The sequence below is a fragment of the Pimephales promelas genome, chromosome 5, assembly GCF_988280905.1.
Source record: "Pimephales promelas chromosome 5, fPimPro1.hap1.1, whole genome shotgun sequence".
Lineage (NCBI taxonomy): Eukaryota > Metazoa > Chordata > Actinopteri > Cypriniformes > Leuciscidae > Pimephales > Pimephales promelas.
The window spans coordinates 24,808,676-24,826,336 of NC_142773.1; the positions used below are offsets into that span (position 1 = coordinate 24,808,676).

Consider the following 17,661-nt stretch of genomic DNA (forward strand, 5'->3'; position numbering starts at 1 on the left):
CATGATTTACCATAGTTTTGTGCTTGAACACCTAATAAGAATGAGACGTTTTTGTTGGTTCTAGCGCCACCTATAGTCTGATCTTCATGAAATTTCGCATGCTTCTTCTGCATGTTAGGACACATAAGCTCATAAAATTTTTGTGAAGTTCTGAGTTTTCCTTTAGGATTTATAGGCTTTTGGGTGCGTTTTGTCACGAAATGACCCTGTTGTAGCCAACCAAATGGCAAAATTCAACTTTTTTTTCGATAATTATTGATCTATAGGGTCCAGAGAATAGGCCTAGACTGGTTTGGTTCCGATCTGGTAAAAAAAACAAGGACTAGTTCGCAAAAGTAGGTTTTGGACAAAATTCGAGATATACATCTTGTCCGTCTTGAGCCAGGGATTACAGTGGTGTAAAATCCTTGAAGCCAAGTCAAACGGTCTAGGAGTTATGAGCAATTTTGTACTTTTGGTTGCTGTAGCGCCACCTATGGACCAATTGGGCTCATACTCTGATAGGTTCTCCTCAATTTGAGGCCCTACCATCTGCCTCAGTTTCAAGTCAAAAGGCCTTACGGTTTGGGCTGTACGATGCGTTTTAGGGGATTTTTTCTTTTCTTTTTAGCAAATACAATAGGTTTTCAGCACTTCGTGCTTGAACACCTAATAATAAGGAATGTTTCTTGAGCACCATTTCAGAATGATTTACATGATTTTTCCATGAATGATTTGAATGATTCAGAAATGATTTACATGATTTTTTCCATTTAGAATGATTTCATGTGATCATGTGACACTGAAGTAAGGGCTCCTGAAAGTTGTCTGTCACCACAGAAATAAATGACATTTTAAAATATTTTAAAGCAGAAAACAGTAACTGTAAATTTTAGTAATATTTCACAATATTCATTTTTACTGTTTTAAATAAATTTAGCCATAGTGAACATTACAGACTCCTTTCAAAAACATGAAATCTTACCGACCAAATACTTTTGAACAGTAATGTATGTTTGTACATAAAATCAAATACATGTGTTTCAAAACGAATAGCATTATGAGACTATCCTCAGCATCTTTCAGCCCAGGACACCCCCTTCTGTATTTGCTCAGACATTACAGAGCCCATTAAATATCCACTTAAACAGAGATAGCCGAAGAGCTCTTCCATTAACTGTGCTTCTTAATGTACATTACAAAGCAGACTTCATAAAAGTCGTCTTTTTAACGTCCTTGCTGCATCTCAGGAATATATTAAGTGAATAAATTAAAAACCTCCCAAGACCGAGAATATTAAACATTTGGAAACTATTTATTGAACATTTATAACCAAATATCTGTTAAATACATCATTTATTCTTATTCTTTATGCCTGAATAACAAAGAATAGCAATATTTACACTTTGTATATGGAATGTTGCATGACACTTTAAGGCGCAAAGTCTTTTGGCTTTCATTTGATTGGAACAACAGTGAAAATAAAAGGTAATGAAGAGTGAAAAATCATGATTATTCAGCTAAGAGTAAATTAACATGTCTCGAACTCCTCATTTCAAGTTCCTACAAATGAGGCAAAAGTTTATAAATTAGACTTTCAAAAGACAAAAAATCTTTGTATATTCCACACTCCCGCACACACCACAGCTGCGTCTCCTAGGCGACGGTTTTGAAGGTCTGCAGTATCAAGTTAGTTTGGTGGATAAGCCTGTTGGCACTGATAAAGACGTTTATTGCCCTGCGGATGAGAAAGAGAAAAGTCAGTGCTCGGGACATCAAATGACCCATTTTCATTGAGAAATGCACTTTCATAGAAGATCTGTATAACAGATGTCTGCTTGAAACATGAGCACTGCACTTTGAAAAAAACATCCATCACTGTCTGCTTGCTTACTTTCCATCTTTGAAGTATGTTTTCAGCGTATCACTGAAGCTTTTGGAGTACTTCACAAACTCCTTCTTTTGGTGTTCAAGTGCCTGGGTAAAAAGTCTCAATATTAGATTTCATTTGAGTAAAGAAAAAAAAAGTAATATAAGCATGATAATATCTGAACTTTTCAGTAAGTTGAGCTCAATTGACAGCATGTTTATTATGCAAAAAAAGACAACCTTCATCTACTTTATAAAGTATTTTGGGATGGTTTAAAAGCAGAAATGTGAAGCTTATAATTGTATAAAACCATTTACAAAGTTTATAGTTCGGATATAAAAACTGATGTCTACAGCAGAGTTCAAAATAGAGTAAATCACCTTTTGAAAGTAACTTGACACTCCAAATAAGGATTGCATCAATTACCAGTGGCGAGTCGGAGACAAGTGACTGTTAAAAATGTATTTGCCATTGAATCATTCAAAGAGATTCATTAAATGCTGATTCATCTAGTAATGACATGAGTCAATTCAAATGATATATTTTTAAACCTAAACATAGCAATTAACATTTTGTCAGAACCTCTAGTAAATAATGTTTTTTGTTTAGTTGATTAAGAATTGTGGGAGAAAAAAATAGTGATTCTCAATTTATCCAGAATTATGTAGCTCTACAATCAACATTACGAGCTGAGAGTTGAGCTTGTATTTTAAACCCAAAATATATTTTAAAAAACCTCCCAAAATGCTTGTGCAACTTGCTTTTCTGTGAAATAGGAAATACTTACCCTGCGATTCTGATACTGATATTTCTTAAACACATTGTTGACTGTGTCCAGCAGCTCCTTTATAGCACTGGCGATGTCTCTGTGGAAATCAGCGAGAGGTCAGGAGTGATGAATACATTTATGAACAGTGAAGCACTGACTCAGCAGTCAGGCAGTGGAGAATGGCAAGATAATAGAGGCGAGGCCCATTAAAATGTCTACAAATCTTTCACGTTTGAACATCTCCTGAGGTCTATGTATCCATGTTATTGTCAGCTATGTGAGATTGCTTAGTCGATTAATTGCCGGCTGATTGCTTGATTAAAACTAAACCACTAGACTTTAAGCAAGGCTATAAGAGGGGAAAATCTATAGACTCCAAATGATTTCGACTGCAGTTATTGCGTGACCATTACTCTAGTTTGTAGTACGTTAGTTCAACATAAGTATTCATTTAGCGGTCCTCTTTTATGCCAAATGACTTACAGGATGCTTAATACTAGGACAATCCCCCTGGAGTGACTGGAGGTTAAGGGTCATGCTAATTAATGGGCCAGATGTACGCAAGTTACAACTAAGTCAAGTTTTGACATAAAGGGGCCCTAAGTTACAACTTACGCACTACTAAATACTTTTGCATTGCACCAATGCACTTAGATGAAACAGAACTCTATGTACAAACTAAATATTTACAGAAACCTCGACCACGAGTAACAGAATAAAGCAGCAGACTGACTGAATTGCATCCATAAGCTAGTTTACCAGACAGATTACTTGCTACACTTGCTTACATTTTAAAAAAAGAGAACATTATGTGAATGAATTACTTTGTTAGCAGCTCTTCAACACAAACATGTTCCATGTTGTGCATGTCAAATAAAATCAGTCATAATAACAAATAAATGTAATTTCTTATGTTTTTGTATTTATTTATTAATTAATCCTTATCCATTGAAATACAGTTTCTGGGTTTTCTTTACATATAAAAATACAGATTATGTTATTCATGATTAGGTAGTATTATATTTGAATGGCAAATCAGTTTTATTGTTAGTTATTTGAGGCAAAGTAAGTTAGAATCAAGGATACACTGAAATTCACTACATTTCAACAACTTCTGCTCATGTATTTGAACACTGCAATTGGATCATTGATGGTGCGTAATATTATGTGGCTAATTTATGCTACGCCCTTGACACAAGAACTAGTGGCGATAAAAGCTGACAGTGTTGTCGCCTTGCGTTGACTGCGTCTGGGCCAAAAAGCTGCGATTGAACACACACCGCAAAGACCGCAGCCGACTGCCAGCTAGTATGTGCGTTAGGAAATTATGGTCTAAATCATCAAGTATCAGTTTATTTTTGTCATTCAAAAAGAGAAACCGAAACTATGATTGCAGATGTACATAACGTAAACAAAGAAGTGCTTGCTTACATTTTAAATATCAATTATGTTGATCATTTTCTCACGCTCTATTCTCGTATTCTCCGACTAAAGCCGATGTGGAACACACCACAAAAAGTAGCCCGAAAGATGCTTGCCGACTGAATGCAACAAATGGTGTAAAATAATAAAGTAGAGTTAGTTACAAACTAGCTAGTAGTTACTAAGCCTCTAGTGTGGACTTTAGATTCCAGTTTAAGTAGGAACTTATATCCAGATCTTTATACTATGCCATCAAGGTTAAAGTGATAGTTCAACCAAAAATGAAAATTCTGTCATCATTTACTCACCTTCATGTCATTTCAAACCTATAAGACTTTCCTTTACCTTCAGAACACAAATGAAGATATTTTTAATGCTAGCTTTCTGTCCCTCCATTGACAGCTACACAACTACCATCTTGACGCTTCAAAAAGTTAATAAAGAGATTGTAAAACTAATTCATATGACTCATCATGTGGTTTAGTCCAAATTTTCTGAAGAGAATAGATCGCTTCATGTGATCAAAAGATTGAATTTAGGCTTTTATTAACATAAAAACAGTAAATAAGTAAATAATGAGTTTATTTATTGAGTAAATGATGACAGAATTTTCATTTTTGGGTGAACTGACCCTTTAAGACAAGGGACAGGATACTCACTTTATGGTCTGTAGGAAGCGCACTCTGTCGTTGATCTCGTCTGGGATTTTACTCAGGATATGTTTGAGGGCTCGTGCTTTCTCATTCAGGTCCTGAAATTCCTGCTCTGGTCTTTCAATCATATACTCTGTGAAATAGGAGTCAGAAACAAACCTTCTTAGGTTCAGATACAGCAACAAGTGCAGTTTGATATTTACTGGGAAAAACAAAGAGACTTTGATGGCCAATCATAACTTGTATTATTTTGAGTGTTACTGCAGGAAAGATCCAGATATAGGGATTGTACTAGAGGCAAATGACTTTCTTACCCTCCACATCATCTGCAGCCATGCGCAGTAGTGACTCTGTGAAGTTGAGCTCCACGTTCTTCTTCTCCAGTATCTTCATGATGATATCCTGAGTGAGCCCTGGGTTCTCTTTCTCTGCCTTTAGAGGGTGGCATTGATTAAAGAGCATTAAACTCAACATTAGTTAATCTCACATTATGTTAAGCAAGAAATGAATCTTTTTTAAAAACAAAACAAATACATCATCACAATGCTCAGATGAAATGGATAACATGTCAGAAAAATAAATACTGGACTATCAGCATCTGCCAGCTGATAAATGGACACTTTCGTGAACACCTACTTTGATAAATGCTGCCCTCAATGTCTGTGCCGCTGACAGGTTTATCCTCTCCAACTGTCATAATATAAAAGTCAATATCTGATCAGCATTTCATATTCATATACATCATTTATGATAATACATCAACTGCTGAAAGTTACACTACTGTTCAAAAGTTTGGGGTCAGTAAGATTTTTCTAAAAAATAATTTATACTTTTATTCACCAAGGACACATTCAACCGATCAAAAGTGACAGTAAAGACATGTATAAAGTCAATTCAAATATAATGTTAATTTAATATAAGTGCTGTTTTTTTTATATCTATTCATGAAAGAACCATGAGGGGTGGGGGCCCGGGGGTTATTTTTTAGATTATTCAATAATTAATAATATAAAATGGTTTCTTGAGCACCAAATCAGCAATGATTCCTGGAGGAACATGTGACACTGAAGACTGAAACTTTGCCACAACAGGAATAAATTAGATTTACAAAAACATTTAAAAATTTAGAAAACTACAATAATATTTCACAATATGGTATTTTCACTGTATTTTTTTTTTAAATCAAATAATTGCAGCCTTTAAAAAAAATTATTCTTACTGACCCAGTTGGGGCATATTAAACTGCATATTGGCTGCATTGGCTAATTCTGCATAACTGCATATTGGCTAATTCTGAAGTATGTAAATGCAAATACCTCATTGAAGACTGGATACATGACTGCATATAATGTCATAGAGACTATTGAATTTGTCTCGGCTTCATTCTTCATCTCTTCCATTGTCATCCTCAATGGAGGCCCACCACAGGTAAAAATGGGCAGTTGAACTTACTCACAGTTCTCTCAAGCTCACTGCAATGTTTAGAAGGAATATACTGGATTAATGGATATGTTCCAAGAATGTATTCCCAAATAATAACAATCAATAGTAATTCACATATAATAGCATAGTAAAAATGTTTGATAATTTAGCAATGTAATAACACCCCCAAACTGAAAAAAGAGTGATTGTTTCCTTTTGCAAGAAATGTTCTACATTTAAAGGAACATTATTTAATTAAAATAGTTTGTCTAATTAAAGATTGTCCTTACTGAACAATAAAAACATTTATTACACTAGCTAGCTCTTAGGGCTGTGCAAAAATTAATTCCGATTAATCGCATCCAAAATAAAAGTCTGTGTTTACATAATATATTTGTGTGTGCTGTATATAATTATTTTGTATATATAAATACATACACATGCATGTATATATTTAAGAAAATGTGTTATTCATGTATACAATATTTATATTTATATAATATAGATTATGTATTTATATATATATATATACAGAATTTAAGCACAAATAACTCTTAAATATATACATGCATGGATAGGTATTTATATATAAGAAATAATTATATACAGCACACACAAATATATTATGTAAACACAGACTTTTATTTTGGATGCGATTAATCGCAATTAACTTTTGCACAGCCCTACTAGCTCTTGGACTTTTGCTTTAAACACATTATGTATGACAGTTAAAAGTATACATAATAAATTCAGTAATACCTATATTGATACTTGGAGGTCAATGTGAATATTGTTATGACATTAATATTGCACATACACCAATATAGGGGGTGGGGGTATGGGTATGGTCCTCATCCAGTAATTATAATTAGTAAACTTCTCACGTGACAGCAGAGCCTCACCTACAGCACAAAATATCGGACATAATCTAACGTTACTCACCTTATTATCAGTCAAGATCAAAGCCTAGAAAGTCGATGCTATTGAAACTATGGTTATTTCCATTAAAGGACGGGTTAGCAGGTTATGTAGCAAATGTTTTCTAGGCTCTTTATTATTGAACTGTCGCTCGGTTCATATCGATTCAGCTTGGTTGTTTTTAAACCGTCAAAGCCAAATCTAACAGACCTTATTATTCTTGATTTTAGAATTAGCAGCCTAGCTTCCATAGCAAGAGAGTAGCCGGCTGGCTATCAAAGTTAGCAGACAGAACTGCTTATCTCGACGTATGTAACGTTAGACTTATAATATGACCACAACAGTGTCAACTGAAATAAGTTACCTGCTCTCTTCTTCACCAGCACGTCCCACAGTGGATGAGATAAGTACTAAAGTCTTCCTAGACGCTTAGCTAGAAAAATGTATCTGTGTTTGTTTTTTCAACTTCGGAAGTCGGAAGTTTTCTGCGTGAGCTGTGAGAAAGGTGACGACTTCCGTCTCCTCCTGACGAAACCAGACTGCACGATCTATGGGCGATTAAGCTGCTGCTGTTCTCATATTTTATTTTCAATGTAATGTAAAATAATGTTTTTTTTTTTAAATATTTTTATTTTAAAACAATAAACATACAGGAATTGATCTGCATAAAAATACAGATATATAATAAATATATGGGCAGAAGAGGAGTGAAAAAAGGTAAAGAAAAAAATGGACCATGACCAAAATAACCACATAATAACACACACACACACACACACACACACACACACACACACATAAATGCGATTTATCTAAATGTAAGTAATTTTGTCTTCACATATTCAAATTTATTAAGGCTCCTACTGAAAATCATACACCATTCCATATAATTTTAAATGATAATAATAGAATACTATGACAAAGCTCATGTATATCTTTAATATTTAATTATTATGCTTGACAGAGAAAGTCCAGATGTGCAAGATCTCAGATGAAAGTAATATGCAAGACAAAAAAGTACAAATAGTAAAAAGAAACCTTTAAAAAGCATAAAAACATTTAGTTTGTATTTATTTTCCCCCCACTACTTCTTTGATGTAACTTCAATCTCTTACTACATTATTATTAAGAAAAAGATAACTGAAACGTTGTGAAAACATTTATTTAAAAAATCTCAAGTACAAAACTGAGGGAATTATTAAAAATAAATAATAATTACCTAGAAGAAATCCTTTAAATATTGACGTAAGGAATGTTTACTTTGTATTCACAAGGTGCCAGTTCATATATCGCCTTAGAAAGGCCAAGAAGATACAATGCTTTGATTATTTATAAATGCTGAACAAATCCTTACTTGAAAGTATGAGACACTTGCACAAGTAGTCACTTTTAAAAAAAAAGTGATCACAGTTGTAGCACTTCAGTTTTGTGCCAATAGAGAGCCATTCAGTAGACACTATAAGCAGTCATGTTCATATCTCACGCTTTTGATTGCTTTCCTTAAGGTCTTCTTCATCTTCTTTTCATCACTGTTTCTTGGAAGCTCTCTTGCTTTCAGTTTCTGCTTCTGGGTTTTCATTTAGTTATTAAGGCCCTGAAACAATTAATCATTTTATGACATTTAAAATCATCTGTTCTTGAAATGCACTACTTAGCCTATCTAACATTTATAGTGCATGTGCATTCTATAGATATATTGTTATGCATTGCAAGTACAAAGTTAAAATTCTTTCACTCACTAACTGATTGATAGGAAAAGACTTCTTAAGCATTTGGCTGACCCGTGCTCCATTACGCTCACTGTAGGGATCTTCTCTCTCTTCATCCTCTGCTCTCTTCTGTCTGTCATGCACCGAGTCATCAAGAGTCTAATGGATGTTGCAGTGGGGATGATGGGAAAAAGTCATTTTTCATGTACCATTTTGTATCAGTTCCTCAGCACACCAGTCCATCAATGCCTGTATTCCCTCACCTCATCCTCTACATCGTCCTCATACTGCTCATCCGGCTGGTCCTTTTGCGGCTCTGGATTGCCTGCCACCTATTGATATAGTGCATCAGTAATCTGCTTATCATTCCATACCAGTCCAGTGGGTTTACTTCTTCTGCTGCCAAGTGGCAACTACTAACAACTTTGTCAACAGGTTTATAAAATTATATTAAAAATAAAGCATTAAATCTAAAATCCATATGTACAGTATGAAAATGGATGGTAATTTTAAGATTTGCTAAAAGTTATTTATAAGTGTGTGTTAGATGACGGCAGGAGTTAATCTTAATGTAAAATAGAAATTATACAAACTTCCATTGTAAAGTTTGGGGTCGGTAAGGTTTTTTTTTAATCTTTTTGAAATAAGTCCCTCATGTTCACCAAGGCTGTCTTTAAAAAATATATTATATATTATAATTTCAAGTAACTCTTTTCCATTTTTTTAAGTAATTTATTCCCGTGATGGCAAAACTAAATCTTCATCATTACTCCAGTCTTCAGTGTCGCATGCAAAGCATTTCTTATTATTATCATCAATGTTGAAAACAGTTGTGCTCTCTAATATTTTTGTCGAAAGCCTTATAGATTTTTTTCAGGATTCTATGATAAATAGAAAGTTCAAAATAACAAATACATTTTTTTCTATTAAATTTGTAAAAAAAAAAAAAAATTGTAACAATATAAATGTCTTTCCTGTCAATTTTGATCCTTGCTGAATAAAAGTATTTCTTTAATTCCTCAAAAAAGTCCCTAAAAGACTTTATTCCATGATTAATTAAAGATGAGCTAGTCTATACCCTTCTTGTAAACTCACCACAAGCTGCTCATCCACTTCAGGCCTGATTTTGTTCGCATTGGTCTTGTACTCATTTTCTTCTTCAGCCTCTTCAAATTCATCTTCGTTCTGGTTATTGGCCTCATTCTCAATGTTCATGTTTTTTTTCCCAAGGTCCTGTTCAAAAGAGCCATTTTAAGAGAGAATAAGTCATTAATAGAAATCTTAAACTTCAAATAATGTAATTTCCTCTGATAACTTTAAATAAATTGTGATTTGCACTTCAAAGTCAAATATTTGAGCTTTTCAAGAAATAAAACAGAGAAAGTACAGCCATAGTTTTCCCACCACACTGCCTTGATGTTTTTGAATAATTCATTTACGACTCTGCATGCAATTTGTCTTCATTCACGCAGTGTGTATATGGTCCAAATCTTTTTTTTCTGCATGTGACACAGATCTAATTTCTGAAAAGCATCAACACATTGGTCTTTTTAAATCTAATCTGGGCCACTTTAACGTCCGATTATGCAATTCTTACAGCAAAGACACCAACAGCAGATCCAAAAAAAGACAGACATTACTGTATACATAATAACACACGCTGCATTATCATACACACCTTGATATGCTTTTGAGTGTCCTCTACATATTTTGCATCTTCTCGTCCAGCCATAACATGATGTGACTGCACAGCATTTCCTGTATTTCACGAGAAAACAAAACTAGCAACGTACTGTGTGTGTGTGTGTATATATAACTGTATTCTTTAATGGGTTATTTAAGTTGTTTTTTGTTTTCCAATCTCAGCTATACAAGTGCAACATGTTTGCACTTTAGATTTGTGTGCTAGAACCCATAGCTTCATAAAATACAGTAGTATCAGAAAAGGCCAATACCGGCCACAAAAAAATACCCTTCCTTACCAGCAATAACTGTATCCAAAGCCTCAAAGTGTACTTTGGTTCTGTGAAGTGGCTCTGTCTGTGTCTGTTTCTCTGGGCTTTGGCTTAGCGTGTTACGAGGGTTAATGCCCAGCTCTTCTGGGTTTGATAAGGAATGTTCCAGCACTGCCTTTCCCCCCTTATCCTCTCCTCCTCTATCCTTTGATGTGCTTCTCTCCTCTTTCTTGCCGTTTCCCTCAGCAAAAATATCAATTTTCCGAGGCTGCTTCATTGCCACTTTGGTCGCATTGTTATTTTCAATCTCCAACACACCTTGAGGGGATAACCCTTTTCCATTTTCCTCATATCCTTCCACCTGTAAAGGAGAAACATCCGTATGACCAAAGTGTGGTGTGGCCTGATGATAAGACACTTGCATTAGCCACAGTCACACATTTACATTATTAAGTTACATGAGTCATCTCATCCTGAAGTTGACAAACTATAGCCCAAATGGCTTTTGAATATATACTTCAGCTGCAGAAAGAAGTGAGAATAATTTCAAAAAAAAGGATTAAGACTTAAGAGAATCCATTTGAGACCTGAGAGTGTGAACAGCACACATTCATGTCAACAGTAGACTACTCCATAGCCTTTCTTAAAAATATAAGGAAAGAAAAGCCAAATGATGAAAGAGGGAGTCTTTCAACGTTGTATGTTGCATTCCCATCTCTACCTGAATGGGCATATTTTCCAGCTCCTCATTTAGGCGTTCTACTGTCTCTAGTATATAGCTGTGGGTGCGTTCAGTAGCAAATTTATCAATTTTTGCTGCTTGGCCTGCACTAGAGGTTTTATTGCGATTCTCTTTTAATCGCGTCAGCTCTTCTATCTGAAGCTTCATTCAAATATTGGATTAGGATGGAATTAAACATTTCTGATGTGATACTTTGTGATGCATGGACTGGGTAATGAAAGTTAAATAGTATGAGACCTGACGCTATGAGATAAAGATGCTAACTCAGCAGTACAGAGATAATTCAAAACGTAAATTAAATAAACTACCCAGGAGAAAATGTACTGAATTTATAATGCAAGATAACCGCATGTTATATATATTCTATATTCTAACCTTCATAAATATTTTTAATAAAATATATTATTTGAGAATTATCAAATAAGGTTTCAAATAAGGTTTTATTTCATTTGAGAATTAATTTTTATATTACATGCTACTGAAGAGATAAAACCTGCAATGTAAGGTGAGGAAGAGTAATTCAAGTAGTTTAAATGTTAATGTTAGAATGTGGCACATTATATCCAGTCAGACATAGTAATGACAGTATTGAAATGTTAATGGCATGCAAACATGCATCACTCACACAGGGTCAACTGTCAGGGAGGAAACACATCTGTAGTATTTACAGCTAGAACCTGTGGCCTGAGGCATAGAAAAAGATAATATATGAGTCTTCAGACATGCACAAAGACTTTGCTAGACAGGAGTTTCAAATCTGTCTGCACATTTCATCTGCTGTCTTTGTAGGGAGAGATGGCATTCAATGAGATGAGAACATTAGTAGGTTCAAAGGTTTAGGCTCAGTAATATATATATATATATATATATATATATATATATATATATATATATATGAAGACCTTTTCATTGTTACAAAAACGTCAAATAAATGTTGTTCTATTGAACTTTCTATCCATCAAAGAATCCATCAAAGAAGAAAAAAACAGTATCACTGTTTCCACTAAAATGTTAGGCTGTTCCAAAATATATAATAGGAAATGGTTCTTGAGCAGCGTATTAGAATGATTTCTGAAGAAGCACGTGACACTTAAGACTCTAGTAATGCCTCCTAAAAATTCAGCTGCAATCACATGAATACATTACATTTTAAAATATATCAAAATAGAAAACTGTTATTTTAAATTGTTATTATATTTCACAATATTACTGCTTTTCTGTACTTTTTTAATCAAATAAATGTAGCCTTAGTGTGGATAAAAAACTTCTTTCAAAAAATCTTACCGACCTTTATAAACAAAAAATCTTTACCAAACCGCATTTGAACCGCAGTGTATTGGTTTAAACAGTAACTGTAGCTTGATAACAGTCGGCAAATACAAGTTCTGTCATGAAACTCTAGATGGCGTCGGCTGATATGTCCTTAACTATTAACTTAACCATTCTCTTTATGGCACAGCTGATTGGTTCTTGCTGTATCAGTAGCCAATGAGCTTGCTGCTCAACCTTCAAATAATTGGTCAGCATTTGGTGTAGCAATTGCAATGCGCTTTCAAAAATCCTTCACCTTCCCCAGCTCAACCTGTATAGATCTGCCACGGGTAATGCAAGTATGCTATATTGAACAGCAGCAGCATCTCTTACTTGCTAACAGCAGTGTGTAGTTTATGTATTAGCAAGCCCATATTTGGCTGCAGCAACAGCAAGAACCAACAGCAACGACAGCATAGCAGATCAAGACCAAACATAACAACATTGTCATATCTATTACCACGCCAAAGTTGTAATGACAGAATTTTTATTGCTTTCTTACGTTAATAGCAATCAGTAAACGTGTTAAAGCTGCGGTCCGGCGTTTTTCCTTTTTGTCGCCATCTCTGTTCGAAATCTGCAATTGCAGTCATTTGTGGAATTATGAACTTTATGTGAGTTGTATTTCAACTTATTAAGATGATAAGTTTAATTATATCAAGTGTTCAGCCTACTAGCCGAGGCTCCTTCTTTATGTGTACAGATGTGACATAATGATGTGGCAAAGACATGGAAATCCACCAGTACCACTGGAATTAAAAACATTATTACAACCTTAGCCCTTTGAATCGAGCTATGGCAAGCAGATAGTTTTTAACACTGGCTGGTTATGTATTTTCTCCAATATGTATTTTGGATCATTTTTAACCCAAAAAAAATCTACGGACTGCAGCTTTAAGAATTAGTATTAGGAAAGCCATTATTTTAGAATGCAAAATCAAATTACAATTATTCTTTTATTCGTCGATTTGTTCTTGTATTTGTTTAAAACATTGCAGCATGCAGTAGCAGAATGATGTACTTCAAGCAATATATCTAGAATAGGTTCTGGCAAACTTATAGTAGTAGTCATGACTCTTTGTTACCTGAGCTGCAACAAGTGCATTTTTATGGTCTTCTAATGCGAGTGTGAGATGATCTTTTGAAGCTTGCAGGTTCTTGCGCAGTTCCTGAAATGGTGAATGGTGTAATTTCAATGTCCATCTTGAATATTAGGAGTAGTACACACAGAAATAGAGATGTTCAATCACTCCTGATGACAATTTGTATGGCAAACCATAAGCTAATTTGCCATGGGTTCCCTCTGGAATTAAAGGGGTCCTATTATGCCCTTTTAAGAAGTCTTGATTTTGTTTTTGAGGTGTAATAGAATATGATTTCATGCTTGATTGTTCAAAAAATGCATTCTTTTTAACATATTTTACATTATTACAGCACCTCTCTCCCCAGTCTGGCTCGAACATGCATATTTCGATAAAGCCCCTCCTCCCAAAATAGGAAATGTGCTGTGATTGGTTAGCTGGCCTAGTGTGTTGTGATTGGCACCATTTAGCGCTGTGAGTTCTTTTCTAGTGTAAATATGAACAAGGATAGCATCAATTTCAAACCAATTCCAGCCCAATTCAGACCCTGACAATGTTATTGAACAAGAGGATTTTACAATACGTTTCAGAGTGGTATGTTTTTTGTAATTTTCTTATACATAATATAGATACGTTGTTGTTATCCACCATTTAATTGCGATATTTGTCTGAAAACTAAGATAATACAAACAGTAATCGATCACAAAACCAAGGTTCATTTTCTTCCAGGGAAGTGAACCGTCTAACAAAAGCGAGAGCTTACAAACTCAACAGAAAACCAGCTGTTTCATGGACGCTAATTATTTAAATTAGTAACATTGTGACTTTGTCAGATCCGGAAAAAGCGTGTTGTTGTCCAAACAAGCCGATCGTCGTACTTCTTGAAAAGGAGATTCTGTTAAATAAAGTATCTCCCTTTGGAGTGGACTTTGAGCCTTGTACCCTTCCCACATTACACACCATCTATAGTTGAAAAAGTGGAATAACATAGTAGGACCCTTTAAGGTTTAGAACTACAAACTGAATATAGGAATATTATTTATGCAATTTCAAGCTCCCTTTAAACAATAATCACATAATGTATCCCAGAATCCTTTGTAGTTTCTCTGACCTGCATATCAAGTAACTGTGTGTAGATGTCCTGATGAGCTTTCCGCAGCTGTCTGTTCTCCTCGCGAAGGTTGTACACATTCTCTAAAAGTAGAAAAACAGGTGATGAAAGACTCTAGAAAATATGTATGGCCGGGTGGGTCAGGTGCATTTTATATGGATGGAAATGGATTTGGTCTGAGCCTTAAATCTGATGATTCTGAATACATCAACATGAATAAGAGTAGCACTCTGGCTTACCTTTCAGTCTAGATATTTCAACCTCCTTCTCTCTCTGCAGGTTGTCAATTTCCAGCCTGTGCTCATCCAGCACACGTTCATGATCCTGCCCTTGATTCTGGTGCTTCTCTTGAAGTTCGTAGTATTGCATCTTTAAGTCTTCATGCTGGGCCTGATTGGTTGTATGCAAAAGAAGTCGATATCCATAAAATAATTATTCTGTTAATTATTCCATAACTGGAATTACAGAATTACTTTTTAAGAACTCCAATTATGAATGTCATCTGACCTTCAGTATTTGGTGCTCTGTCTGCAGAGCATTCAGTCGATAGGTTGAATCTTGCTGTTAGGTAGAACAAAAGTGCAAGTTATTATGCATCCACAATAGCTGAAACGGCTTTTTACGCTTTACGCATAATTTAAACGTTTACGCATAATTTAGCAATCAAAAACCATACGCTTTAAATTACCTTTTCTTTGTTGAGGGCCTTCTGTGAATCCCGCTTAAACACAAGGAAATCTATGATGTATTGACAATCAATAGAGGCTTTTAAAAACAAACATGAAGCACACGGCTTTCAGCACAACCTGGACTCATTATCATTCATTATCTATCATCATCATTATCAAATCACATACAGATTAAGTGGCTTGTGTGAATCAGGAAATCAATTATTGTGCAAATGAACAGGACATTACCCTCCTCAGCCTTCTTATGCTCGAGTCTTTCTTTCTGGAGGGATTTCTCTAGTTTAGAATGATGCTCGTATACCACTAAAAAGAAAGAGAAAAATATTTTTATTAACATCACAGGTACCTTTTTTTGCATTGTGATATTATTAATCAAGTTATTTTACTCCATAACCATCACTGTAACGCAAAAATCTCATTCTCAATTGTGAAACATGAAAAATAAAGAATAATTATGGATAAATGATTTGTTTTAGTTATACTGTACATCATACTAGTAGCATTATTGTACTGCCATTAATTAAATACAGTAAAACTGCATTTCTTACTGTAATAGATTAATAAAAAATAAAAAAGAGAAACTTTAGAGGGTTAAAGTGGACTTAACTGTCCTGCAAATAATTTCCAAATGCACAATATATTTCACTATTGTTTTGTTTGGGCTGAAATATGATCTGGACATCTTGACAGGTCTCATGATATTCAACAGATATATTATGAACACTGCAATCTGGCACAGAGAGGTGAAAATCCTCAGTGTAGTGTTATGTGTTTGTCAAAGGACTCCATTCAAAAGCCTTTCAAATGAAAGCTAGCAAGTATTCTCAAGCAATGTTGTTCTCAAGAAAAGCTTGATGCTGTTCTGATGCGTGCCATCTACTCCATTATTATGTGCCAACTATTATGATTGGATAAGAGAAATAAACAAACATGCCAAAACATTTTGAATAGAAATCTCCAGAGGCATGCAGCACATATTTCAAAACAATCATGTAAGCCCTAATCAAACATCTAATACACAGTGCATTCACTGTAGGATCTTTTCATTAATTTTCTAAAGTTACCGTGCAGCTGCGCAGAAAGTGACTCTTGATGCTGCTGGTACTTCAAAGCCGTCGCCTCAGTCTTTTTCAGCTCTTTATGCATCTCATATGAGACCATGAAGGCGCACAACGTCCCGCAAACGAAGATGAGAAGTAGGAAAGACTGAAATATTCTTCTCTGTCGTCTCGAACAAATTCCTCTACCCATCTTTTCCTCCTCTTCTTTAGTAGACGGTAAAGACTATGTGCCATCCGATTCTTCAGTAACGTAAATGTTTAGGAGAGCCACAATGATCCGTCTGTTTATTTTTTCCCCCTTGCGATGCTGTGCCTTTAATGGACGCACCAGTTACTTTCTCGTATACCCTACTTTTTAATTTAGCTCTAATTGTAGGCTACTTATACCTTACGGAAAAAAGTCCGACTAATGACAGTAAGTTTGCTTTTTCAAAACGTTCATACGTGTCATTCAGAAAGTACTGTCATTGCGGTCAGTTTGTTCTCGCCAACTCCTCCCTTTTGAGTACAGTGCCACCCAGAGGCTGCGCACACATTCAACATTTATACAGGTCCGAAGACTATATAGATTAAGAAACCAAACGAGACCAGTTTTGTCATTTAACTTTTAACATGTTTGCAAATCAAACCAGATGTTTGTCACAGTGGCCTTTTAGGCTACATCATCTGCATCTTTCTTTAGTATATGTCTGAGTTGTGCAGCTGTGAAATTGTTCATCTAAGGATAGTGCAGTCCTTTGTCTCAATGATCACGATGTTGTGGAACAAGTGGGACTGGGGTCAGGAGGAGAACACAGAAGAGTTCAGAAGCAGAGGAGCTTTTAAAAGGCTGATCCGCCGACCTGGCAGGCGCACTGTGAATAGACGAGAGCTATAGATGCCATTGCCATCTATTGTAAAAATTATTCCAAGTCTGATGCAACCTCTTTCCAGTTTCCTGCTTTTATTGGATCATCATGAGGATGTCG

At 35.1% G+C, this 17,661-nt stretch overlaps 2 protein-coding genes across 4 annotated transcripts; both read right to left on the reverse strand.

Moving 5' to 3' along the window:
• Positions 1-1,271: 1,271 nt before the first annotated feature.
• Positions 1,272-7,558, reverse strand: pdcd10b (programmed cell death 10b). The gene is made up of 8 exons (XM_039685532.2): positions 7,398-7,558; positions 6,010-6,165; positions 5,330-5,383; positions 5,008-5,125; positions 4,700-4,826; positions 2,637-2,715; positions 1,874-1,956; positions 1,272-1,717 (listed from the first exon to the last, which is right to left on the reverse strand). The coding sequence occupies exons 2-8, from the start codon at positions 6,097-6,099 to the stop codon at positions 1,636-1,638; spliced, it is 633 nt and encodes a 210-aa protein (XP_039541466.1). The 5' UTR covers positions 6,100-6,165; positions 7,398-7,558; the 3' UTR covers positions 1,272-1,635.
• A 619-nt stretch (positions 7,559-8,177) lies between these two features.
• On the reverse strand, positions 8,178-17,183 carry golim4b (golgi integral membrane protein 4b). Of its 3 annotated transcripts, none has more exons than XM_089131183.1 (13): positions 16,697-17,183; positions 15,861-15,935; positions 15,632-15,681; positions 15,451-15,504; positions 15,183-15,333; positions 14,944-15,026; positions 13,836-13,919; positions 10,725-11,058; positions 10,421-10,500; positions 9,838-9,975; positions 9,006-9,074; positions 8,773-8,901; positions 8,178-8,627 (listed from the first exon to the last, which is right to left on the reverse strand). In XM_089131183.1, the coding sequence occupies exons 1-13, from the start codon at positions 16,881-16,883 to the stop codon at positions 8,613-8,615; spliced, it is 1,449 nt and encodes a 482-aa protein (XP_088987309.1). In that variant the 5' UTR covers positions 16,884-17,183; the 3' UTR covers positions 8,178-8,612. The 3 variants fall into 3 exon arrangements, with proteins under 3 accessions (XP_088987309.1, XP_039541460.1, XP_039541459.1); XM_039685526.2 differs by having other exon boundaries at positions 8,815-8,901; positions 15,632-15,708; XM_039685525.2 differs by having other exon boundaries at positions 15,632-15,708.
• Between the last annotated feature and the right edge of the window lie 478 nt (positions 17,184-17,661).

Bases quoted from the DNA above. Each gene is read 5' to 3' on its own strand.
- pdcd10b (XM_039685532.2), bottom strand. From the start codon at position 6,099: ATGACAATGGAAGAGATGAAGAATGAAGCCGAGACAAATTCAATAGTC. The intron at 5,126-5,329 runs GTAGGTGTTCAC...CACCCTCTAAAG, and splicing joins TGAGGGCAGCATTTATCAAA to GCAGAGAAAGAGAACCCAGG. The intron at 1,957-2,636 runs GTAAGTATTTCC...CTTTTTACCCAG, and splicing joins ATCAGTATCAGAATCGCAGG to GCACTTGAACACCAAAAGAA.
- golim4b (XM_039685525.2), bottom strand. From the start codon at position 16,883: ATGGGTAGAGGAATTTGTTCGAGACGACAGAGAAGAATATTTCAGTCT. The intron at 15,936-16,696 runs GTAACTTTAGAA...CTTTCTTTTTAG, and splicing joins ACTTTCTGCGCAGCTGCACG to TGGTATACGAGCATCATTCT. The intron at 13,920-14,943 runs GTCAGAGAAACT...TCACCATTTCAG, and splicing joins CACAGTTACTTGATATGCAG to GAACTGCGCAAGAACCTGCA.